Here is a 25,317-nt window from a genome sequence, read left to right on the forward strand (position 1 = left end):
AAAGTGCAGCTGGACCAAATGAAGTTTCTGACTCAATTGAGATTTTAACCAAGGTCTACCTAGACTTGAAGTCCATTGCTAGCCACCAAACCCCACTACCACTGCTGTAGGGCTGGGCATTTGACCTGTAAGACGGTGGCTGGGTATTTTAAAAGTATTGATTAGCATCATGGAAACAACGCAGGAAGACATCATCATCAACATTTGATTTTATTTCATATATGTCTGTCACTTTTCCAGCAACAAAGTTAAGCTCAAAGTAGCTCCCAACAGTAAGCAAAACATTGCAAATAACATCCCAACAATAGTAAAGTATAATAATATAAAAATGCAGTAACATCGGGAAAGCAAGAATTACGAAACTGCAGTCCAATACCAGCACATAATATGTAAATTTGATACCTTGTGCTAGTGGTTTTCAACCAGTGCCATGGCACCCTGGGGTGCCTTGAATGATGGGCAGGGGTGCTGCAGGCAACACTGGCCTCTGTTCCTCTTTCCTTCCCTCCCTCCTCTGATGCCCTCTCATGTCTCTGCCTCCCAAAGGCTTGCACAGCTGTTTGTTACAGTAGCTCTGGCTACAGCTGGCGAATGGTTCCTCTGGGACTGGCATGGGGGTGCAGGAGCTGAGGCAGTCTCAAGAGTAAGCAAGCAAGCTGTTGGGAATGGACAGACAAGTCCCAGGCCCCTGTGGGGCAGTGTGAAGAGGTGCCTCTCTTTAGGGCAGGGGCAGCAGCAGTGGCTGCCCAGAGGACTCCCAAGGAGAAGGGAGAGGAGAAGAGGCTGAGGGAACACTCCACAAGGGAGGGTGTTTGAAAAAGGGTGAGATGCTGCCGGCGAGGGGTGACATAACTGGGCTCTTGAGTCCCACAGGGTGCCACAGAAAGAATGTACAGTAGTTGGTCAAGGGAGTCATTGACTCAAAAAGGTTGAAAACCTCTGCCTTATGCTAATGACATTGTTGGGTTAGGTTTCCCAAGCCTGGTGCCCTCCAGATGCTTTGGGCTTCAACTCCTGTCTGCCTCAGCTAACTTCCTGTTGTGGTCCAAACATCTGGAGGCCACCAGGCTGGGCAAGTGGCCCTTGCCGCTAATGACTGCTTGCATTCCACTTGGAAGAAACCTGCAGCTGTAGCAGGTAAACAGTGGGAAAGCTTTTGTCCTTGGCTGGCACCAGGCTTGTAACCCTCACTGACTCACCCTTGCTAACAAATGGCACCATCGTGACATTAAAAAGGGGCAAGTTGCCATCTGCACAGCAGCATTCGTGGAATATTTATTGTACAGTACATCATCATTGTATTTAAACCCTGCCTTTTCCCCAGACCGGGACTCAAGGCAGCTTACATAAATTAAAACAACACAGATAAAATACAAAAAGCTAAAAACATATAAAAGATAATTAAAAAGTAATTAAATTATAATAGAATTAAAACAATGCAAAAGACCTATTAAAATACAGCAAAAACCACACGGCACTATTAAAAGCCCTTTCCTTAAAAAACAGTTCCCAAAGGCTTGTCAGAATAAAAAAAGGGCTTCACTTGCCAGATGGACAACAAAGAGAGCCAATCTAGCTTCTCTAGGAAGGGAGTCCCAAAGTCTGGGAGGAGCCACTGAGAAGGCCTTTCCTGTGTCCCCACCAAGTGTGCCAGTGCGGGTGGTGGCGCTGAAGAGAAGGGCCTCCCCTGAAGATCTCAGAGCCTGGGTAGGTTCTGATGGGAGAATATGGTCCTTCAGATAGCCTGGGCCTAAGCCATATTGCTCTGTTTATCCCAATTTTTGGATGAAGACTGTTTCCCAAAGTGGTATCCATCTGGTGCTGGGCTGATACTTCCTTGGGCAGAGAGGTGCTGCAGCAACCAATCCAACAGCCCTTTGCCCCCTGGCCAAGGGCAGCAACCAGAGGATGTTTCACCTCCCTTCTGTGGCCTGAGGGCAATCTTGGTGAAAAGACTAGGCAGGGAGCTAAGCAGCATGCTAACTCTACTTGCCGTTAAACAGAAGTGCATGTGGATCTGTGGCTTATACTGATCTCACTGGTGAGGACATGAAATGTTATCTGGGAAGGGAGGGGGATCACTTTCTGAGGATGCCTCATTCTTCTAGCCTACCATGACAAAACAAAAACCAGAAGCTCCTGCAGGCCCAATCCAGCACCTGCCTGGTGTGTTCTGCGGGTTCGCAACATGCAGGCCTTGTGTACTTTCTCCCTTAGCAAAACGTTGAACATTCCAAGCCATCCTGGGAACTGGTTGAGGTATGTTTGTAAATCTGTAAGCATGCCTCTTAGCCCTGCGGAGGCTGATGGCATCAGCTGGGGGCAGGGGGGTTGGCCTGAGGTCTCTTGCTCCACTTGCATTGCCAGGATAAAGTAAGGGGAGCCAGGCTGCGCTCTGGCTCCTGCCCTGCCAGCAGCAGGGCTGCCACCTTGGCTCCTTTCTGGGATCCATGGAGTCAGGAGGAGGGATGAAGGAGCCCTCCTGCTACCTTCTCCCTCTTGGGAGTGCAGTCAGGCTGCTGCCAAGTCAACCTGCACCACCCTTTGCTCTGGCTCCCTGTATTTGTCCTTTGGGCACAGGTGAAGGTTAGACTAACTGCCTTTGTGTGATGGAGCCCTTCATGGTTGGGCTGTACAGAGGCCAGAAATCCCCTCCCCTCGCTCCCGTCATGATCCCAACAGAACCACTCCATATAGCACTGAGACTGCAAACTGGGGAATAGGAGCTACAAAGAGACGTTCCCATCTGCTCCCCCTTCCTGTCCTTTACCTCAAAAATGCATCCCTACCAGGTAGTAGTGCTCTCTCTGAACCCGAAAGTTCTGTGATCAGGGACTTCAATGGATCACCCATTCTCTGGCCCCTGGCAATGCTTTCCCTTTTAAGTCCCAATACTCTTCATTTTGTTGCAGCAATACATTGAAAAGCTCTGGGCCAACAGGCTTGATGGCTGCAAAGAACCAAAGATGGCACCTCCTGAATCTGGTAAGAGATGCTCAGTGAAGGCTGGCCAGCAGTCTCTTCGTTGTGAACCACTTTGCTGTAGCATGCTGGGAAGAAGGCCAAGACAGTTTTGGGGTGGGGGGAACTAGCTATCCTTTGCTGCTCCCCTCCTGTTTCCTCATCCCCCACTTTGAAGTGTATTTTATTTGACCAGGAAACGCCTTCTCTGTACCTTCCTTGTTGAACCAATAGCATTTATTCCTTGTGGATGTTCAAAAGCTGAAGGAGAAGATTCATGTGGCTCCTTTTTCTGTGGCCTGTCTCCTAGCGCCAAGGTTGGAGATAGTGAGAGCGGCTAGAAAGCAATAGAAGAGAGAATTTCATAAATCCACAATCAGTTATTTCGAAATCAGAGCCACCCAAGGTCAGATCGCTTGAGCTGGGAGCATTGGTGCTGCTTCGTGGGCCATTAGTTAGAGGTGGTGTACAAAGAGTCTTGTCCAGCCTTGCCCAACTTGGTGTCCTCTAGATATTTGGGCTACAACTCCCATGGATGGCCATAGTGAATGGGGATTGTGAGAGTTATAATCCAAAGCGCCTAGATGGTACCTGGAGGGTACCAGGTTGGGGATGGTTGGTTTTGTCCATTTGCGAAAGAGGAGTGTTCTGAATTCCCATCTTTGAATTCCCGATTCCACTGTCCATCCACTGTACTAAAATGACTCTTCCCTGCTGAATGAAAATCTAGTGCAAGTTGTACTCTCAGCAACCACTGTCCTTTTCTATACATTCATTTACTGTGTCATAAAAGCACCATTCTTTGAAGGGGATTACTCATACACATTGGAAAAAAAATTTATGTTGCTTTTAAGAGCACAAGAAAAGCCTGCTGGATCAGGCCAATGGCCCATCTAGTTGAGCATCCTGGTCTCACAATGGCCAACCAGATAGATGGCTGTGGGAATCCTGCAAGCAGGACCTGAGAACAAGAACACTCTTCCCCACTCCTTCCAGCAACTGGTATTCAAAAGCACTACTGTCTCTGACCATGGAGGCAGAGCAGCAGTATGGCTTGTAGCCATCAATAGCACTCTCTTCCTTGAAATTGGCTACCCTTCTTTAAAGTCATCTAAGTGGGTGGCCTTTACTGCCTCTTGCAGGAGTGAGTTCCATTGTGGTTCGAGTCACATCCAGTTTGGCCCCCAGATAACAAGGCTCTTCTTAATGAAACCCATGTGTGAGCAAGATCAAAGTCTGCCTAGTTGACAATGAATTGGTTGTATCTGGCTAATGAGCACTGATGGCTGGCTAGCCTTCATTCAACAGCATGTGACCTTTTCCTCTCTCTCACTGAATTGGGTGGTGGGTTGTTGTTGTTTTGCCCCTTTTGTTCCTTTGGGGCCAGCAGAGCCAGTTACCTGTGTGCTGATCCAAAGCTCCTGTAGGTATTGCTGCAACAAAACAAAAAGATGAGTTACTCAAGGGCCATGGGGGAGATGATTGTTAACCCTAAGGGGGATTTAGGTGCATGTGATGATACTTACACAGTGTTGTAAGGCATGGGCTTTGGTCCATATCTACTCAAACTTGGGTTCTGGTTGAGGCAGTACTAGCATGAAATAGGGGAGAAAGATGATGCTTTAAGTCTTGAATTGAATCTTAAATCCAAGGTATGTGGGGGTGCAGAACCTAAACACAAAATATTGCAGTGTAGAGTGCTTCTGTTCAGAGTACCAGCCACATCCTCTCTGGGGATGCTCTATTTCATTTTATTCCCTTCCCTACTCAGTTATCCATTCCCCCAACAACAGACCCTGTAGACTGGAGACCCTGGTTGTGAATGTGCCCTTCTTAGAAAGGTTAGGACCGACCGAGAAGCTTTTCCAGCCTGAGGGCCACATTCTCTACGGAGCAACCCTCTGGGGGCCTGCATGCCAGAGGCAGCAAGGGGCCAGAGGCAACAGTTGTGACTCTTAACCAGGCATAGGCAAACTCGGCCCTCCAGATGTTTGGGGACTACAACTCCCATCACCCCTAGCTAACAGGACCAGTGGTCAGGGATGATGGGAGTTGTAGTCCCAAAACATCAGGAGGGCCGAGTTTGCCTATGCCTGCTCTTAACCTTTGCCCAGCAGGGCTCTCTGCTAGCCACACAAACTGAGGTTTCTTTCTACACACACACTGCACTACTTCTCTCTTCTCCCCCCCCCCCCACATATCTCTCCATTCTGCTTCCATGCTAACAAAATTCATTTTCAGAGATTCAAGGACGCTTTCCAGCCAGGAAATGACCCGAGAAAGGGGCAGTGAGAGACATAGCTTGCAGAGAATCCCAGGGGCCAGAGAGAGGCAAAGGGGGCCGCATTCAGTCCCTGGTCCTGAGGTCCTTATTCCGCCACCCCAGGTTCAGAAATTCTCTCCAGGGCATCCAGACAAAATCTGCTACTGCCACCGCCACCGCCACCCACTCCTCACCCCAAACATGCACACCCCAAACATGCACATGCAAACAACAGTCTCTTACCCGCCAGGTCTGCGTGACATCGGGTTTTAAGTACCTCACAGCATAACAGCTGAACCCAAGAACTGTGAAAGAAGCAAAGAGGGCTTAGTCGCCTGGTCTGCCTTGCCAGCTGTGGCCAATGCCGCTGAGCAGCTACAAGTGCTTCTGGTGTGTTCCTGTGCACAGGCCCAGAGGGAAAGCTGGGAATGGCAGGGATTTGGCAAGACTTGCTGTGTGAAAAGCAAGTGCCCTAACTCCTTCCTTCTGCACTGGGTGGCTTCAGAATGAGAAAGTAAAGGAAGGTCAGGAAGGAGGGCAGAGTCAGTCCATGCAACGCTGGGGATTGCTTTGGGATTCCTGCATTTGACAAAGCTCAATCAGGAAAGGAACTTCACACTTTGCAACTCATAGGAAACCATTTGGACTGTTAGTAGCATGTCTCTGTGGCCAAGCATTGCCTGGCCAATGGGAGTTGTGGTGCAAAATTTCTGGAGGGCACCAGGTTGGGGATGGCTAATCTAATCATTTCCACCAAGTGTTGCTGAAAGACATCAGGGATTGGTGCAAAGGCCCTCGTGGTTCTTCTGCCTTCCAGTTCACAGAACCTTCTTTATAATTGCTTCTGGCTTGGGAACATTTTTTCATGACCGTTCTGTGACCTGGAGAAATCACCATGTGGACAAAGCAAGATCACGGGAAGATCACAAGCTGGGAAGCATCTGAAGGAGTTTTAGGGGTTGAGCCGAGACCTCGCCATGTAATTGGCACCTCCCAAAGGCCAATCCCTGGGGAAGCTCTCACTTTGAGGACCTGATCACGCCAGCAAATGGCTGTGGTGCAACTTCCTGAAAGACAGAAGGATGCTGAAGGAAGCTGTACTTCCTACCTTTTTTGCTAAAGTTGGGCACCTTGAACTCTCCTGCACTGGAGACGAAGCGAGACCAGTCGTCCATAGCCCTGGTGTAGCTGGGCCATTCCTCCTGGTTGGTGCTGGGCAAGAGAGGCGCCATCTTCCCTGCTCGGTACTTTTCAGTCAATGACTTGCCCAGCTCCGTCATACCCTGAGCAACGACAAAGTTACTACAAGGCGCCCCTGCAGTTGGACACAGCGGAGCACAGAAGAGTTTCCTGCGCTCAGTTTAGGGATCACATATGGTGATGCCCACCTCAGTTTCTGAGGGGGAAATGTGTGCAGACCAGCTTCCCCCAGCCTGGTGGTCTCCAGCCGTTTTGGACTACAAATCCCATAGGGGCTGGTGGGAGTTACAGACAGTCCAAAACAGCCAGAGGGCAGCAGGTTGGGAAAGGCTGGCACAAAGCAGGCAATGGGCAGTGGCACCAGGTAGATGCCACTTACCCCATGCAACTTCCTTAGGCTTTGTGAGAGATGATTAAGTATAGCTGCATGTTTCTAGGAAGCATGTATGAACAAACACTTTTTTCTGCTTTAAAATGCATGTTCAGAATGCACTGATGTCTCCAAGGAGTAAGTATGACTTTTAGAAGACATCTGAAAGCAGCCCTGTTTTTAATGTTTGATGTTTTAGTATGTTTTGATATACGCTGTGAGCTGCCCAGAGTGGCCGGGGAAGCCCTGCCAGATGGGCGGGGTATAAATAATAAAATTATTGTTATTATTATTTATTATTATTTTGCAGTCTCCTATCTCTCTTCCCCCAAACACACACCTGGATGCAGAGAAGTTGCTTCCTATATAGAAGCAGCAGCTCATCCAGGCTCATCTTTTAAAAGTGACACAATACAAGTCTATGCATAGTCTGGGGAAAGTGGATAGAGGAAAGTTTTTCTCCATCTCTCATAGCACTGGAACTCATGGACATCCAATGAAGCTGTATGTTGGGAGGTTCAGGACAGAGAAAAGAAAGGACTTCTTCATGCAGCTCATAGTTAAACTATGGAACTCACTTCCACAGGAGGCAGGAATGGTCACCGACTTAGGTGACTTTAAAAAGAGGATTAAGACTAATTCATGGAGGAAAAGGGCTATCAATGGCCATGATGTCTGCCTCCACAGCTGAAGGAAGCAGTGCTTCTGAAGTTGCTGGAAACCACAGGAGAGGAGAGTGTTCCTATGCTCACGTTCAGCTCACTGGTTTCCCATAGGCATCTGGTTGGTCACCATGATCCAGCTGAAGGCTCTTCTTCTTATGATCTTAAGTTAAGGACTGTGCTTTGCTCAAAAAAGCAAATGGGGTGGGGATGGGCATAATGCACAGGCCAGTGAAGGGGCAGCCAGTTACGGTGGCTGGATATAAAACTGTAGAGGGCTCCTGCGCCTTCATAGTTGTGTGGAAGAGGGGATTGCAGCAGGTGAAGTACACCATGCAAGCCGCATCTGCTGGAATCCCTCCTTGATCCAATTATGAGAACTTCAGGAGCCCTCTCCACTTCCTCACCTAGCCACCCAACACTCTGCAGAGATGGATGGGCCACAGGATGACAGTGACAGCAGCAGCAACAACAACAGCACAGCAACATTTGATGGAAGTGACTCACCAGGGATGGGAGGCGCTGGGTAGGCACTCCAGCCAAGGTGAACGTTGCATTTTCAAAATCATCTTTGGGGGAGGGAAAACAAACACAAACAAGAAAGATGAGTCACAGATGTCAAGATTACCTGCCCCACCCCAGCTGGCTGAGGGTCCTGCCTCTCTAAAAACGTCAAGTGAACTGCAGAACGTGCCACTACACCAGAATCCTGTTTTTGGTTTTAGAATACAGTATGCAAGTTCCTAGTCCTCATCACCTTGATGCATGGGTGGATTGAAGGGGAAAGAGAACAGCCTCTGAGGTTTCTAAATAGATCTGGGCCTGAGGTGCCTGCCACTCAGCTTCCTGTGCTTCTTGCCTGACAACACCTCCATCTCCTCCCCCCAGTGTGGCAACATCTTACCACCTTCTCTCCAGCCTCTTCCCCCCCCCTCCTCTGCCACTTCAGCATGCCAGGGCTTCCACAGTCTGCTTCCAGATGGTGGCAGCAGCAGGGTATTTTTGCCTCAAGTGGCGAAACATCCTGGGCCAGCCCTGTACTCACACAACACCACAAGCAGAGCAAACTCGGGTCTGGAGTTTAATGCTCAGTCCCCACCCCGGCCTGGCTCTCAATACCAATGAGCCACCTGCCCCAGTTACCTTTGCAGCAAGTGGTGGTTGTCCTGCAATGCTCATCTGTGAGCTTGAAGGCCGCGGTGTCCATATCCATCTGCCTTAGCGTTGGCAAGCGGGGGTGATAGATGTGATGCTTCACTCCAGACAGCATGACTTTTCTGGGCTCCAGCGGGATGAGGACTGCCGGAGAGGCGTAGGCAGGATGAGCATCTTGAGGGCAGAGGGTCAAATCCAGCATTTGGGTCATTGCTGCAAAATTAGCCAGAGCAAAGGGAAAGGGGAGTTACCACCTTGCCCACGCTGTCCTCTGGACAAGTGAAGGCGCCCTCCATTCCTCCTGCAGAAACTCTTCCTTGAACTGGAGTTATCTTTGAGCTCACCGTTCGAAGGGGTGGCCCTCTTACCAGTGGAAGATGTGGCCCCCCCCCCCAAGATTTTTATTCACCAAAATGTCTTGGGCCAGCCCTGGGCATCCTTCTGAGCAAAGGGCATGCATAAGACTGGTTTGCAAAGGTCCTCAGGCTGGGATGTGAGCCATCAAGCTCCCAGAGGATGCTGAACACTAGGAGGATCACAGAAGTCTTCTGACTTGTTCATAACCCCTTCCCCTTCCATGCAAAATTATGAAGAAGAAGAAGAATTTTCCAGGACTTAGAAATGGTTTGAATCCATAACTGCTGTGATCAGGCCACTGGAATCCGTACAGATCAGGTGTGACTGACCTTCCAGCCCAGGGATCTGATCAAGCACATTTTTCTGGCTCCCCTAAGACCCAGTAGCAAACCTTGAGGTCTCAGATTTCAGCGGCACCTTGTGCAACACCAAAATTTGGCACCCCTCTCTGTTTGCTTTCCATTCTATGCAATAGTTGCAGAGCCCCTTGCAGCGCCCCCGAGGCTCTGTGTCCGGTGTGACCAAACAGGTCATGTTCCCCTAAATCTGCCTTTGCAAGACCCCACCAGTTTTGGCAGTCATTGTACAATGGATATATATTTTTAATAAAAAATTAACAGTGTTGGTATTGGCAGAGAGCTTGAAACCTGGTTAGCAGCTATGGACTATGTCTTCTATCAGCCAGTAGGGTTTAAAGACACTTAGGCTTATGGGAATTGTCATCTAGAACTGCTGGACGGCACCATGTTGGAGAAAGCTAGTTTAAGTTACGTTTCCAAGCTGGGATGTAACAGAGACCTTTGTTAAGCCTAAATCAAAAGTGGCTGCTTTCCACCTCCTCTGACATGAACAAGGAGAGGGGAGCATGTGAATTTGAGCCCACAACTTCCCGTGGTTCATGGAATGCTAGATGTAGCATGACATCCAAACTGATCCTGCGCTTGCTGTGTCTCAGAGCAGCAGAAGGAACAGAGGTGCAAAGGGCTGTATAGAAATGCTGGAGGTTGCTTGGGGAGGAAGTTCCTCAGGAAACAAAAGAGCTGCCTTAGGAGTGAACTTCCTCTCTACGTTTGCAAGGACTGTAGCGGCTGCAGCTTCCCAGCACACAGGGACACACGCAAGCAACATGTGTCTTTTATCAAATGTGTCAGAACAAGCAGGGCTGTGCAAGTCCCATTTCCTGCTTCCTGTGGAAGGAATTCAAGGCAGCTTTCAAATGCAGCATGGGAAATGTCTTTCTTCCAGACTCCATGCACTCAGGACCTGCCAGGGGGCTGTCACAGTTGCAGGAGTTGCAGCTCTGCATCCCTCTTCCATCCCCGCCTCACAACTGCTATCCTGCTGCCCTTTCCGTTGAATTATTATCCTTCCCCACCGCAAATCTGGCAGGCCTACCAGTATTTAAGCAGGCTTATTGATTGCCAATAGACTTGCTTCAAAGAGAGTCTCCTGTGCCAGTGTTTTTCAACCACTGTTCCGCGGCACACTAGTGTGCCGTGAGATGTTGCCTGGTGTGCCGTGGGAAAAATTGAAAAATTACTTTTATATATAGTCAATATAGGCACAGAGTTAATTTTTTTAACATTTTCTAATGGTGGTGTGCCTCGTGATTTTTTTCATGAAACAAGTGTGCCTTCGCCCAAAAAAGGTTGAAAAACACTGTCCTGTGCAATGCTAAGCAAGTGCTGTGCATCACGCCTCCTCTGTCTTTCACAGAGTTCCAGCGGCAAAAAAGCCCCCACAGGGCCTGCCTCAGGGCTGGAGGACAGCAGTGTGGCACACACAGCTCTGCCTTTCAGCACATGTCACTGCCACTCTGTCTGCCCCCTGAGGCACCTGCCTCACTCTCCCTAAAGATGGGGCTGAGCTGGCAACCAGAGTGGTTTAAGGGAGAAAGCCACTGAGCTCTAGAAGATGAAGATTCCTCCTGGCAGCAGTGCCAGTCTCCTTCAGGTGCCCTCTAAGGTGTCCTGCCCCAGTGGCGGAGGAAGTCTCTCCGCTGCCCTGGAGGTGGGGCGTAGTGCATCCGGGCCGGCGATGCTGCTCCCGCAGTGAGCCGGCGAGCGAGCGGCGGCTCGTGGGGCTGCCCCGTCCGTCCATAAAGAAGCACGGACGGGGTGCTGGGCGGCGGGGGAGTGGTGGGAGGGGCCATGGAGTGTCACCCCCCTCCTCTGGAACCCGGGGCAGCCCACCCCTTATGCCCCGCCCTTCCTACACCACTGTCCTGCCCATGTCTCATGGAGGACAGTCTTTTGTCTGAAGGACTTTCTGACCCAAGTCTCGTTGAAGATAAAGAGCCCTCGGAAGGGAGCAGTGCGTGGGTTTTCCACCAGCAGCTAGGACCCCCACAGCAAACTGAGTAGACACAGAGGGATCCTTGTCACCATCTTCCCCTCCACCAAAAGATGCATTTCTATTCAACTTATTATTTTTTGAAAGGGAACTGTGCTTTATTAAAGTTTCATGAACCCATTACCAGCAAGAACCCATTTCAAACAACAACGAAAGTAGATTATTAGCAAGTGATCCAAATGAACCCAAACCAGCCATATTCACAAACCATGGAACTGTAAGTGGGAAGATGCGCTGACACAGGAAATCCGGATCCAGCTCTTGGTTCTGAGCAATACGCAGGATTGTGGCAAAAGTCCAGAATGCCAGATTCAAAGCTATCCAGATCAACAGAGTTCAGATACCTCTTGAAAAAGAGAGGATAGCCAAATAGCACAGCCCCCCCCCACAATGAAAACAAACACTGCCAAATTCTTCTTTCCACATCCAGAGACTTGACAGTCATCTTCACTTCTATTCAACTTAGAGCATTTATTTCTAAATTTACTTCTATGCATATCAATTAGCAAATGCAAATATAATGCAAACCTGTCTCTTCTTTGCATGAGGGGCCGCCGAAGCACCTCCACACCCGCAAGGCCGAAAGAAAAGGGAAAGGAATACCTCATCTAAGGGGAGACCTGCTTTCTTCGCTCAACTTGTTTCCCGTCGCAGGGCTGAGGGCTCACTTGCCCCTCCAGAGATTCTTTGTATTGACCCCCAATTCTCCTTGGCAACGGGAAGCCAATACCCCAAGGAACAGTTGGGTGATGAGGGCAAGGTTGCTAGGTGACTAGAGCGATGTCACTGGAGTTACCTGGTAACCGGTGATCTCCCCCATTCACCAGGGCTAAAAAACAGGAAGTGTTGTGCCTGAGATTGTAGTGCCTGCTGTGGCCACTAGCCGGCCTGTGCAGGAAAAGGCCAAAGAGAAGTTTTTACACAGAAAAACACACACACCCTCTGTGCTGGTCTGGGAAGAAAGGAATTAAGAAAAGAATTGAAAAGGATGTTGTAGAGTTGTAAAAGGTTCAGAAAAGGGCAACCAAAACGATCAAGGGGATGGAGCGAATCCCCTATGAGGAAAGGCTGCAGCATTGGGGACTTTTTAGTTTGGAGGAAAGGCAATGATAGAAGCTTATAAAGTTATACATGACATGAAGAAAGTGGGTAGAACTCGTGGGTGGCTGGTAAAGCTGACTGTTGGAAGATTCACGACACATTGCATAGTTAATCTGTGGAACTCACTCCCACAGGAGGCAGTGATGGCCACTGATGCAGATGGCGTTAAAAGAGGATTAGACAAATTCATGGAGGAGAGGGCTTTCGGCAATTACCACCCATGACAGCTGTGCTCAGCCTCCATGGTTGGAAGCAGCAATGCTTCTGAATACCAGTTGGTGGAAACTATATGAGGGAAAATGCTTTTGTGCCCAAATCTTGCTTTGCAGGTTTCCCATCCATTTGGCCGCTGTGAGAACAGGATGCTGGACTAGATGGGCCATTGGCCTCATTCAGAAGGCTCTTCTTACTTCCTTAAGGGTTATAGCAGTTCCCTGTTTCAACCCCCAATTGATTTAGTGCACCCTTCTTACGTTGTTATGTAGGAGGCTGGGCAGTCAGAAATTGCTGTGTGGTGTTCGCTTCCTACCCACAAACAGCAATAGAGAAAGCAAAGAACACCCGCACTCCTAGCCTGTCAACCACAGCCATTATTTGGAGGCCCTTCCTCCCCACCCACCCCCACCCCCGTTGCCACATCATTCTCCACCAGCTCAGTGGTGGTTGGTATCCAACAAGACTGGTGTGGCAGAAGGCAAGGAGACGAACAGCAGGTGGCACCAGAGCCAATGGCAGGTAGAGCCAGAGTGAACGGCAGGCAGCAAACTAATTCTGACATTGCCCCCAATCCCCTCCCTACAAGAGATTAGGGAGGAAGAAGCTGACAGTCAGTGCTACCCCCCTGGACTGGTTGTAAGAAGGCAGGCAAGTGGGGACTGGCTGAGGGCTGACAGAAGACAGTTGTTATTATTGGTAATAGTAGTAGTAGTACCCCACCCATCTGACTGGGTTGCCCCAGCCACTCCGGGCAGCTTTAAACAAATATAAAAGCATAATAAAACTAGCAGGTGCCCTGCTAGTCCCAATGGACCAGCCTCCACCACATCAGATAGGAGGGCTCTGGCTTTATGGTGCCTCCTTTTCACCCTCTCCCATCTCTACCAATCCCAGAGTGATTGCCTGCCCGCCAGCACAGCATGATGGAAGTTGTAGTGCAACCACATTTGGAGGGCACTATATTGGCGAAGTCTTAAGTTAGGGCTTAAGTCAGGGGCCAGCAAACTTTTACAGCTGGGGGCCGGTCCACTGTCCCTCAGACGTTGGAGGGGGGGCGGATGGACTATATTTTGAAAAGAAAAAAAAATGAATGAATTCCTATGCCTCACAAATAACCCAGAGATGCATTTTAAATAAAAGGACACATTCTACTCATGTAAAAACACCCTGATTCCTGGACCATCCGTGGGCCGGATTGAGAAGGCGATTGGGCCTACCCATGTGCTAGAGCAATAGTTTCCTAGCAACCAAGGTGTTAGTTGGGGAAAGGACATTTGGGTGATACAGGAAGAGACTTGCTACTACGGAATAACGTCATCTACACCATTCTTCCACATATGAACAAGCCTGGTAAGGAGCAGGCCTATTCAAAGAGATTAGGGGCAGTAGAAAATCCTGTTAGCAGCACAGAGTCAGTGGGAAAGGGATCATCCTTTAATTGACAGCATCTGCAATGACACAATTAACTCGACTGGCCTCTGGCTCCCACAGATCGGTCCTGAAGATTGAGAATCCACTCCGTCTGCTTTTGGCAGTGGTGTGTGAATGTTCAGTATACTCTTTGTCCAATGCTAGTAAGCAGCGAAAGAGTCATATATGGAGCTTTGCCTGCAAAAGTGTGAATGTGGCTACATACATATTAGCATCTTGGACTGCAGCGAGGTCATTCCCAGCCCCCCACTGCTGGGCTTCAAGTCACATTTGTACATTGCTGTGCACACCAAAGAGATGTCTTTGCCTGATGCTCATTACCTGAGTTGTTTCCCTGCAAATGCAGCACCCCCTGGGCTCCAGTTCACTGAAGTTGTCATCTGAGCATGTGCAACAACAGCTGTCTGAAATGTATACACCTCATCCGAACTACAGCTTCCATTTTCAAATGGGATGGAAGCAGGTATGAGGGAAGAAACTTCAAACTGCAGTATTTCTCAAGAAGCAACAGGGTAGATATGGATTGTGGCCAATGCCATGTGTGCTCACCTTCAAACACCAGTGGTGGGAGTGTGCTAGAGTTAGGAGTCCACAGTAATGTGTACACAACCTCTTGCTAGCTAAGCTCTTTCTGCTCCAGGGCAGATGTTCTCTCATTTGGGTGGTGCCTTGGGTTGGACTGCTTTTCTCTCCTGGTTTTTAGAACAACTCGGCCTCCCTAATCCAATTTGTTTACTGTGTTATCAGCTAATCCCTTTCCCAGCTTCTCAGAGGATTGCATTGTAGCAGGATAGCCAAGGACCTTGTTCTAACTAGCAGTGACAATAGATGACAAGGGAAGCCTGCAACTCTTGCTGCTCTCCCTACCTGCCCTCGGAGGGAGAACCACCCCTGGCATAAGAGACAACAGGACCATGATGGCATCCACGGCTCTTTAGCCTTTCTGCAGGTAATTTCAGTTTTCAGTGGGCTAGACTGAGTGGTTCAAAGTGGTTCTGTAAAGAACCGTGGTAGAGGACCTTCTTAGTATGTCAAATTTTCCAACGTTTCCAGGTAGGAGGTAGGGGAACATGTTTGAAAGCCACAGCGAGCCAGTTCTAGACAATCGGCGAGATGTTTCTGCAGATAAGGCAGCTTCCTATTGAATTAGAAAGCTAGGAGAGAATTTGCAGTAAGGCTTTGTTGCCTATTGAGGGTGCTATGCTCAAAATGCTTAATAACTGCCAGCTTGTGTTTGGCTCCCTATTTTGGCACTGCTTGAATTGTTTCTGTTGATGAAGTAAGGTGAGCTTGTTTAGGGGAGAGGAGCCATAAAGCCGTGTGTGTGTGTGTGTGTGTGTGTGTGTGTGTGTGTGTGTTTATTGAAGCCCTGAGATCCATTCAATACATCAAAACAAGTGTTATTTCACACTTTCCAGTGCATTTTCACTTTCCCCATCACTTATCACAAAAGTCTGATCTTCTGGGGCAAGTGGGTTTGTGGAGCAAGATCTTCCCATCAACTCTCATTGTGCAGCTTAAACGTGTGAATTAGAAGCAGCCCAGAGGTGCCCACAGACTCCCCCAATGGTACATTTTCGGGCTTTTTTTTCCTGGCAAGAAGCAGTAATGAAATTCTGCCTTCTGCAGGTGGCAGGATGCTGGGCTGGATTGAGAAAGTCGTACCGCAACCTCCTGTCAGCTCCCCCATCCTTGTAGTAGTGGAGAAAGACACACAGGCTGTAGAAGCTGCGCCTGTAACTGCAAGGCAGGTGAGTGGACATCTCAAAGCTATGCTGAGGGTGGGGTGGGGGCTTTGTACCAGGGCCAGCCCACTCATGAGGCAAGATGGGGAGTCTGCCTCAGGTGGCAGAATTCACGGGCGCAGCAGGATTCACGGGGGCAGCAGATCCTTACTCATTTCTTGCCTGGTGGGGATGGGCGGGAGGCGCAATTTTGGCATCTGCTTCAGGTGCCAAAATGTCTTGGGCCAGTCTTGGACCATACTAATTCCATGGACTTTTGAAATGTCACTTTCTACCCTGGCAAACACAGGCTTGATCTTAAGGGTCAGCAGTGGGAATGGTGTGGTGAGAATGAGGTGAGGTTTACTACTCAGATTACTACAGGATAGCTGAGAATGGATCAGCAGCAGAGATGATCACATGTTGGGATGTGGTTTCAAAGTGGGATCTGATGTGCTTTATGAAAACAAGAACAGCAACAACTATCCTTAATTTACAGAACAAAAGTGTTTGGCCACTGGCCATTGCTGGGAAATTAACTCAGAATTGAAAAGTGATAAAACGAATAGCAAAAAATGCACAGGACAAATCTTTTGCCACGTGGCCATTTATTCAATACACAAATGATAATGGTCTTAAAGACTAGCTCTCCAGACCATAGTTGCAGATATGGTTAGTGTGAACAGTACGGTCTGAACCAGGGGAGTAGCAAGGGGGGGGGCGTAGGGAGCGGACCACCCCAAGTTCCATAATGGAGGGGGTGACAAATTATCAAGGAACAATTACTGCCCTACTAGGGCGGTTCATAAAAAACTTTTTTTTTAATGCCTGCTCCAAAGGTCTTATCTTACTATACTAGGGATTATATATGAAATTTCATGCATATCAGTTAATATCTTGACCCTCCTCCACCAAAATAGCTGTTTACTTGGCTGTTTTCCTATGTCGTGAAGGCTGAAATTTCAGTTCAGTGGAGCACTTACTGTTCCCAACCCTAACCCTGTGGAAAGTCATCTAATTAGACTTTAATTTGATTTTGAGATGTTTTTAGGAGGTAATTTAATTATTGTTTGATTTTATACCAATGTTATGTATCTGATGTTAGCCACCCTGAGCCCGACTTCAGCCGGAGAGGGTGGGATATAAATAAAAGTTATTTATTATTATTACTTGTTATTATTCCTTTGTAAGAAAATATGAAATAACATAAAACCATTTTTGCAGGGGGGAGGGGAATCAATGGGGTGTGTGACAAGAAATTTTCCGCACTGGGTTCCACCTGACCTTCCTACGCCTCTGGTCTGAACTACACTCTTTTTTAAAAAATTGTTTGCTATCTGTGACAGATAAGATGATTTATGTGCTGTCCCCTCACATAAGGTTTGGATAATCTGTATGGATTGATAAAGAAACAGTTACATTAATGTATAACCTGGTACCTGATGAGAGGTGTGGCAGAAAAGGATTAGAGATGTTATGCTACATGCTTGTAATACAAAATTATTACATTTATTGTAATAAATGAAAAATTATTTAAAGAATAAAATTAAAACAAGAGCACACAACTGGAGTGTGTTGTGCTCACCTTCTGCACTATTTATAAAATGAGCTTAACTCACCCTGCTGTGCTTTGGCTTTTCAATCAATGCAATTGTGTACACGAATGCAGCAGGTGGCAGAGTTGAGTCTTCCACAGCATGTAGTGTAGATTGGAGGCTGTGTGTGTGTTTGGCAGAGATGCTTAGGAGGACGGTGTTACATGCATGTCCCTATTTACAACTGAGAAAATGTTGGCTGGTCTGCAGAGGGTTGAAGAGCTGGTGTTGCTTCCAGGCTGCTTTTTGTTTTGTGAAAGCAGCTGCAGCTTTTGCAGCAAATGCAATTGTCCAAGGCAGCCAAGGTGCACTCCAGAGGTTTCAGACTCTAGCACTCTCACCAACCCCAGCCAGCACAGCTGTGCGATGCTTGGGCTGGTGGAAGTATGGCTTTGCTAGCTGGGGCTGATGGGAGTTGTAGCTTGAAACATCTGGAGGGGAATGGCTGAGCTAATGTGATACACCTGGCTGCACTGTAATATGCTGCCAGCCCTTAAGAATACGATAAGAGCCTGCTGGATAGGACCAATGGCCCACCAAGCCTAGTAAGCTGTGCTCAAAGTGGCCAATCTTAGGACAGCCCTCCCCTCTCTCATCCCTGAGTCCATCATTTACACAGCAGCACAGTGAAAGAAATTACAGAAAGGTGTGTGGAGGGCTTTGAGCCCTAGCCCAAAGGCTGATATTTAAGATTAGATGGTCTGCTCATCAAGTAGGCAGAAGTTAAGAGAACTAACTGGTTGGGCTTGAGCAAGATGCTTCTGGCTGATCTTCTCTACCACCCTCTGGGTGCTATTTCACTGCCTGAGAGTTGTTCTCTGATTGTGGTTTCTTCTCTCTTGTGAATCCACAAGCTGATAGAAAGAAGTCCCAGGAGTGCTGCAGAAGGTAAGAATTGGGGGTGATGGGGAGGGGGGAAAAGAGTATGTGTGTGTAAGTGCTGGAGACAAGGCACAGTTTGGATTACAAACTCTCAATGCTCCTTCAGGCAGCCTGTTTATTCAGTATTCATTTTGATTTGCTAGTGCAAAGCTTATGCAGATGTCCTGCCCTTACTGGGTATTCATTCTGATTTGCTTCCAGGGCAGTTATATGACAAGGAGCATTCAGCCTGGTTCATTTGCAGGGTGTTTACGTATCTTCCCATTAATAATTTGCTCACCGCGTACTTCAATGAATGTCCCTGGCACTTCCCAAACTGCAAGAAGTCCTGTTTTGTTAGTAGATTTGTCGTGGGAGGGTGATGGAGAGCTCTAATCCACTAGGGTTGCACAAGTCTATGTTTCTGGTATGCGTTTGAATCCCTCCTGCAAATTACTGACAGGTGACCCACAGGTGGGTTCAGGCAGCTACTGCTTTAGGATGACATCTCTGCAAATGAACCTGTAACTGCATTGTCATGTTCGCTTGGAATCTACCTTGGTGGCTTGACTCTGCCTCCAGAAGGCTTGCAAAGTGGGAGGGAGTTAGAAGAAGAAGAAGAGTTTGGATTTGATATCCCGCTTTTCACTACCCGAAGGAGTCTCAAAGCAGCTAACATTCTCCTTTCCCTTCCTCCCCCACAACAAACACTCTGTGAGGTGAGTGGGGCTGAGAGACTTCAGAGAAGTGTGAGTAGCCCAAGGTCACCCAGCAGCTGCATGTGGAGGAGCGGAGACGCGAACCCGGTTCACCAGATTACAAGTCCACTGCTCTTAACCACTACACCACACTGGCTCTTAGAATGAAGCTGGGGCACCCACACTATTTTTGGGGTTGTTACCTTCTCCTTGACCATACGCCCATTCACAATTCTGCACTGTTGGCCATCGTAACTACCTGTTGTGTCGCCAACGTTTTCAGGCGCATCCTTGAACATTAAAAGTATGGGCGGTGTGCAAGGATGGCAGTAGAGGAGAGAGGTGCTGTGGAACCTCAATGCACATTTCCAAATTTCAGGATCTCTTTTGAAAAGTTGCAAAAATGCAACCCTGTCCCTTAAGGAGGTGTCATGGGGGCATCACAAAAAATGCTTCTGTGGCTGTAAATGTGATCCAGAGAAATCTTATATCCTCCTGGAACTGCAAGTAGCACCCAGGGATAATTTTAGCTTAAAGCTTGGCTTTTCCTCCATTTAGGGTTCAAAGAACATGCTCCTGCAATCCGTGATTCTGTCTCAACAACAGACAGGTACCTGCCATTCTTTGTTTCTCTCCCCCTTATTTGACACATGTACCCTGTTTCCACCTGGGTTCCTTATTCTGAATTGCAGCTAAAAGGAATAGCAGGGGAAGGAGTCATCTGTTTGAAGCTTTCTAGCACACACCGAAAGGCTCCTTTTTGAGGTGGCTTACTCAGAGGATGGTGGCAAACTGTACAAAGTGAGCCCTTCAGGGGTCTCCAGAACTGCCCCCTTGTAGAGATGCATTGATTTTAGACCCTCAAGTCACCACTTTAGACAAGATGAGGATTGAGGAGAACTGTTAAGGCAGAAGACAAACCAAAGGCAAGTTTCATATCTGCATTACAGGCCAAAATGCCCCTAGTATTTGTTACAGAACCATAGTTCCAGAAGCCAGTAGTTAAGAGCCACATGCTGAGTTTGTGATCTGTCTATACTCACATATGCTGGGAACTCTAGCATGGGTGAGAAGGCAGGTCTGGGAACGATGGGATGGGGAGCCTACTTCCTTTCTCAGCCTTTTCAACACTTGCTCTCCTTCCCATGTGGCAGCTGAATCAAAGGCCCTGCACACTGCAGAGTGTGCTCATCTGAGTAGCACCCTTAAATGACTGGGTGGGTCTGTGTATATGTTTGGGGTGATAATGGGGGGACCCCATTCCTTGCAGCTGCCTTCTGGGTGGGGAAAGGTCTTGGCTCTGCTTCTGCTGTTAAGGTCTGGAAGGAAGGAAGCTTCTTTGTCCACCCCAGTCCTCCTCCTCCTCCTCCTTTGCAGCCCTGGCCGAGGAGTCCTCACCTGGATATCTCAGGGCCTGGGGAAGGTGATGCCACAGCCGGCACAGAACTCTCCTGTCATGTTGCAAGAGGCTGCCAAGAGCTTTGAAGCCAGCATTGATATCCCAGATGTGGTGAGTAAGGGTAATCCAGTTTGATGGCAGTCTTGCTTTCATCCTGAAATGTTTCCAATGGTGAAATTTATTTTTTTGCTCTGTGTTCAGACAGAAGTCCAGAGCATAAAGGATGAGAAAGAGGAAGAGGAAGAGGAAGAAATAGGTAAAGTGTTTGTGTGTGTTTGTGTGTCCCCCTCCTGTGAGTGGGCACTGAAGTGTGTTACCTGACATGATGTATAGAGGGGTAAGGGTAAAGGTAAAGGTAAAGGACCCCTGACAGTTAAGTCCAGTCACAGACGACTCTGGGGTTGTGGTGCTCATCTCGCTTTACAGGCCGGCGAGGGAGCCGGCGTTTGTCTGCAGACAGTTTTCCGGGTCACGTGGCCAGCATGACTAAGCTGCTTCTGGCGCAATGGAACACTGAAACCAGAGCAGCGTACGGAAACGCTGTTTACCTTCCCACCAGGGTGGTACCTATTTATCTACTTGCAACTTTTTGGCATGCTCTCGAACTGCTAGGTTGACAGGTGCTGGGAACGAGCAATGGGAGCTCACCCCGTTGTGGGGATTTGAAACGCCGACCTTCTGATCGGCAAGCCCAAGAGGCTCAGTGGTTTAGACCACAGCGCCCCCTGCCCCCATAGAGGGGTAAGTTGCCTGTAAATAAATGACCATTCAATCATAGCTGTGCAGTTTCTCATATCTTTAATACTCCACAGAGTTCCTCTTCTCTGTCCCTCAGGTATTCACAGCAGCTACTGCCATTAAGCCAACAGTTTCACTCAAAGAATCTTTCTTAAACCGGACACTGTACTCTGGGTAGGATTGCAGCAACAGGAAAGGGAATGTTTAATCACCCCCCCCCCCCGAATGTCATGATGAATGTCTTCCCCTAACATTAGGGAACAAGGAAAGGGGGACTTATTATTTTTTATTTTGCTTTATTTGTTTCTATACTAAGATGCAAATAAAACTATATCTATGCAGTGTACAAACATAATTTAAAACCAATAGCAACAACAACAAAACACAGCAAAATACATTGATGGAAGAGAAGTGCAAAACGAGTTACCTGACACAAAGGTTATAGAAATGATAAAGTGGCCCTTTCCAGCAGATGTTCTCTCTCTCATTTCCCCCACTTCTACCAGTGTCTGTGACTGAGGAAGAGGAAGAGGAGCAGGATGAACTGTACTCCAGCTCAGACAATAACGCCCTGGATAAAATGTAAGTTTTCCCAAACCCACCAGGTATTTTGAACTTCACCTGTGCTTGAATCCTAAAAACATTATACAGAAGTAGAAATCTCAAGGTGGAGAGTCTGAAGATGAAGCTTCTTAGTGGGAAAACCTCCCTGAAGCAGCAGTTTGGAGCGCCATTTATGTACCTTTATCTATGCCGCCACTTTGCTGGGAATGCACATAAATGCTCTATGATCTTAATCCATCCATTCGTGCAATGTTTGACTGCAATTTCCCACAGAAACAGGATGATGGAAACCACCGGGGGGGATCTTCTTTGTGTATTCATTTTAGTTCTGTAATGTGGATACACACACAAACACACTCTTTCTACATGTGTCTTGCTGTAATAATAATAATAATAATAATATTTATTATTTGTACCCCGCCCATCTGGCTGGATTTCCCCAGCCACTCTGGGCGGCTTCCAACAAAAATCAAATACAAAAATATCACACATTAAAAACTTCCCTAAAAAGGGCTGCCTTCAGGTATTTTCTGAATGTCAGGTACAGTAGTTGTTTATCTCCTTGACCTGTGATGGGAGGGCGTTCCACAGGGCGGGCGCCACTACCGAGAAGGCCCTCTGCCTGGTTCCCTGTAGCTTTGCTTCTCGCAGTGAGGGAACTGCCAGAAGGCCCTCGGCACTGGATCTCAGTGTCCGGGCTGAATGATGGGAGTGGAGACGCTCCTTCAGGTATACAGGACCGAGGCCGTTTAGGGCTTTAAAGGTCAGCACCAACACTTTGAATTGTGCTCGGAAACGTACTGGGAGCCAATGTAGATCTCTCAGGACCGGTGTTATGTGGTCCCAGCAGCCACTCCCAGTCACCAGTCTTGTTGTTGTTCAGTCGTGTCCAACTCTTCGTGACCCCATGGACCAGAGCACGCCAGGCACGCCTAGCCTTCACTGCCTCTCGCAGTTTGGCCAAACTCATGTTAGTAGCTTCGAGAACACTGTCCAACCATCTCATCCTCTGTTGTCCCCTTCTCCTTGTGCCCTCCATCTAGCTGCCGCAAACTGTGGTGACAGTTTTATTTTGGACTAGTAAGATGAACAATCATAATAATGTGTTCCTTTTCTCTTTATCTCTTTCTTTGGAGTGGTGGGAAAAAAGTGATCACTTGGATAATGGAAGGATTTGAGAAAATGATGCCTCAACCTGAAAACATGAAAAAGATGGAGGTAAGTGCAGACAAGGCAGAGAACAAACAGGAAAACAAGTAAAAGGCAACAGTATTATTTTGTTTAAACAGAATTCACGGAGACTGCAAAATAATACTTTGCTGGGACCACCCAAGGCTCACAAGGTTGTGTGTGAGATTTTGGCGTACACAAAACTCTTCCTCAGGTTGGCGTGTGTGAGAGAGTGTTGTTGTTGTTTTAAATAGAATATAATGAAATTTGCTTTCAGTCTCTTGGGCTGCACAAAATAACTAAGCTGGGCTGAATTGTTGCAGAAGCTCCCAAATGCTGTAGAATTTATTCATTCATTTGAATTTATATCTATAGGTTTTAAATCTTATAGGGAGGCTCTCCTGGTACCTTCATTACATATCTTTAGATGCCAGACAAAAACATTTCTCTATAACAAGGTTTTTGCCTGATAAACATTCAATGGACTTTCAAATGTGTTTGTGGGAAGGTGGCTATTGGCTTGTTTTTGTTTTATCTATTTGGGGTTCTCATTTTGTTTTTTTACGTTGTGAACTGCCCTGTGATCTTTGGGTGAAGGATGTTTTTCTCTGAACTGCAGGCTCCTCCCTATCTGCTACTTGCTGCCTTTTTCTACTCCTTTGCAAAAGCCTGTGAGGGAGCAGAGCTGGCATTCATAATACAGGCTCCTCTTTTTGCTTTCTCCCCATTTTTGCCACCAGGAAGGGACCCCAGGAGACCAGGCTGCACAATGGGGTGAGTGACTGGCCTTGGGGTGCCCTAGTGATTTGGCTGCAGGCTCTTGCAAGAAGGATGCTAACTTCATTCTCCAACTGTCCACCTCCCACCCCCTCACAGCACAGAAAGAGAATTCGCCTGCCAGCCCTCCCAGTGCACCAGGGACAAAGCACAGGGCCTCAACTGACAGCCAGTCCACTCGGAGCCTCTCTCTCTTTCCTCGAACACTTGGAGGTGATGGGAGCAGGTCAGTGTGCAGAGCATCCGTGCTTGGCCAGTTGGATCCAGCAATTCAGGTGCTTCTAAATGCTTTGCACGGCAATGGAGCGGGGAGAACAGCAACCAGATATTGTAGAGTTGGAAAAGATTCAGGAAACGGCAACCAAAATAATCAAAGAGGATGGAGCAACTCCCCTGTGAAGAAAAGTTGCAGTGTTTGGGGGTTTTTAGTTTAGAAGAGGTGATACGATAGAAGTTTAGAAAATGATGCATGACCTGGAGAAGGCGGATAGAGGGAAGTTTTATTCCCTCTCTCATAACTCTTGAATTCATGAAGCTGAATGTTTGAAAATTCAGGGCAGATAAAAGAAAGTGCTTCTTCACACGCCACACAGTTAAACTATGGAACTCACTTCGACAGAGGGCAGTGATGGCCACCAATTTGGATGGCTTTAAAAGAGGATTTGATAAATTCATGGAGGAAAAGGCTACTTATCTACTGTCAGAGGCAGTATATCCTTCTGAATACCAGTTGCTGGAAACCCCAGGAGAGTGCCTTTGTGCTCATATCATGCTTGAGGGTTTCTCACAGGCATCTGATGGACCACTGTGAGATCAGGATGCTGGACTAGATGGACCATCGGTCTGATCCAGCAGAGTCATCTTATGCTCTTATGTTTCGGCTTTGTCGGGTCACCTCACTGAAGAAGAGAAGACTTCATGACTGAGGCCCTGAGATTCTGGACTTGGATGTGTCTCCTTCTGGTTGAGTGTCAGATGACACATTCCTCGGAGGTGTAGGGTCTGTTTCAAGGGCTCTTCAGAGAGCTGTTGGTCCCCCGAAATTGTGAGTGTGGTTCTAATAAGGATCTTCTTCTGACCAACAGTGTGCTTGACTGGTTTGTTCAGGGACTGGAGAAAGTGATGCCACAGCCTGTGACCAGAGGGAAGGAAGATGGACAGGTGAGGAAGGGTCTATTGGGTACCCTTTTTAATGTTCCAGTGGTGGACCAGTTTCTTCTTTTGCTGCTCCAGTGCTGTGTCCCAAATCATTCTGGGTAGGTAAAATGAAATGGGGGTGGAATTAAATTCAGTGGTGGTCTGAGTTACTGAGTAGGATATCAATTTTGGAGATTAAATTAATTTAGGATGACTTTTTTATAGAGATGATTTAGGGAGTAATGGGTTCTGCCCCTCCCAATTTTATTCTCTTAACCACTTGTGAGGTAGATTATGCTGAGAGGTGGTGACTGGCCCAAGGTCACCCAGTGAGCTTTACAGCCGAGTGGAGCTTTCAGCCCTGGTCTCTCAAGGTTGTAGTCTGACACTCTACACCACACTTGAGAGAGGGTGGTTTTGAACCTCCTTTAGGAGCTGATGGAGCAGGCAGATATGAGGGAGCAGAACTTGCCCCTTGACGTCACACTTTGTTTTCTCTTCCCAACAGAGCACAGAAGCTGCAGACCTGGGCCCAGGGCAAGAAAGTAAGTCATAATGAGTCATTATGCTGTTCAGGAGGCAGCTT

At 47.8% G+C, this 25,317-nt stretch overlaps 2 protein-coding genes across 2 annotated transcripts; one reads left to right on the forward strand and one right to left on the reverse strand.

The window, feature by feature from the left end:
* The first annotated feature begins 2,474 nt into the window (after positions 1-2,474).
* On the forward strand, positions 2,475-25,287 carry LOC117051946 (cyclic nucleotide-gated cation channel beta-1-like). Its single transcript, XM_033158673.1, has 12 exons — positions 2,475-2,985; positions 15,698-15,819; positions 18,242-18,275; positions 19,505-19,556; positions 20,324-20,456; positions 20,547-20,601; positions 21,590-21,665; positions 22,784-22,865; positions 23,558-23,591; positions 23,694-23,820; positions 24,680-24,755; positions 25,240-25,287. Exons 1-12 carry the CDS (start codon positions 2,967-2,969, stop codon positions 25,285-25,287), a joined length of 858 nt encoding a protein of 285 aa, XP_033014564.1. The 5' UTR covers positions 2,475-2,966.
* Positions 3,177-8,844, reverse strand: TEPP (testis, prostate and placenta expressed). The gene is made up of 7 exons (XM_033157365.1): positions 8,600-8,844; positions 7,964-8,025; positions 6,333-6,507; positions 5,468-5,529; positions 4,488-4,552; positions 4,362-4,394; positions 3,177-3,298 (listed from the first exon to the last, which is right to left on the reverse strand). Exons 1-7 carry the CDS (start codon positions 8,820-8,822, stop codon positions 3,268-3,270), a joined length of 651 nt encoding a protein of 216 aa, XP_033013256.1. The 5' UTR covers positions 8,823-8,844; the 3' UTR covers positions 3,177-3,267.
* Positions 25,288-25,317: the final 30 nt, after the last annotated feature.

The sequence above is a fragment of the Lacerta agilis genome, chromosome 8 (assembly GCF_009819535.1).
Source record: "Lacerta agilis isolate rLacAgi1 chromosome 8, rLacAgi1.pri, whole genome shotgun sequence".
Lineage (NCBI taxonomy): Eukaryota > Metazoa > Chordata > Lepidosauria > Squamata > Lacertidae > Lacerta > Lacerta agilis.

Excerpts from the sequence above, each read along its gene's own strand:
- TEPP (XM_033157365.1), bottom strand. The coding sequence starts at position 8,822 with ATGACCCAAATGCTGGATTTGACCCTCTGCCCTCAAGATGCTCATCCT. Across the intron at positions 5,530-6,332 it reads GCCCAACTTTAGCAAAAAAG|TTCTTGGGTTCAGCTGTTAT; the intron begins GTAGGAAGTACA and ends CTTCTTTCACAG. Across the intron at positions 4,553-5,467 it reads ATGTCACGCAGACCTGGCGG|TACTGCCTCAACCAGAACCC; the intron begins GTAAGAGACTGT and ends ATTTCATGCTAG.
- LOC117051946 (XM_033158673.1), top strand. Across the intron at positions 21,666-22,783 it reads AATAACGCCCTGGATAAAAT|TGGTGGGAAAAAAGTGATCA; the intron begins GTAAGTTTTCCC and ends CTTTCTTTGGAG. Across the intron at positions 23,592-23,693 it reads AGACCAGGCTGCACAATGGG|CACAGAAAGAGAATTCGCCT; the intron begins GTGAGTGACTGG and ends ACCCCCTCACAG.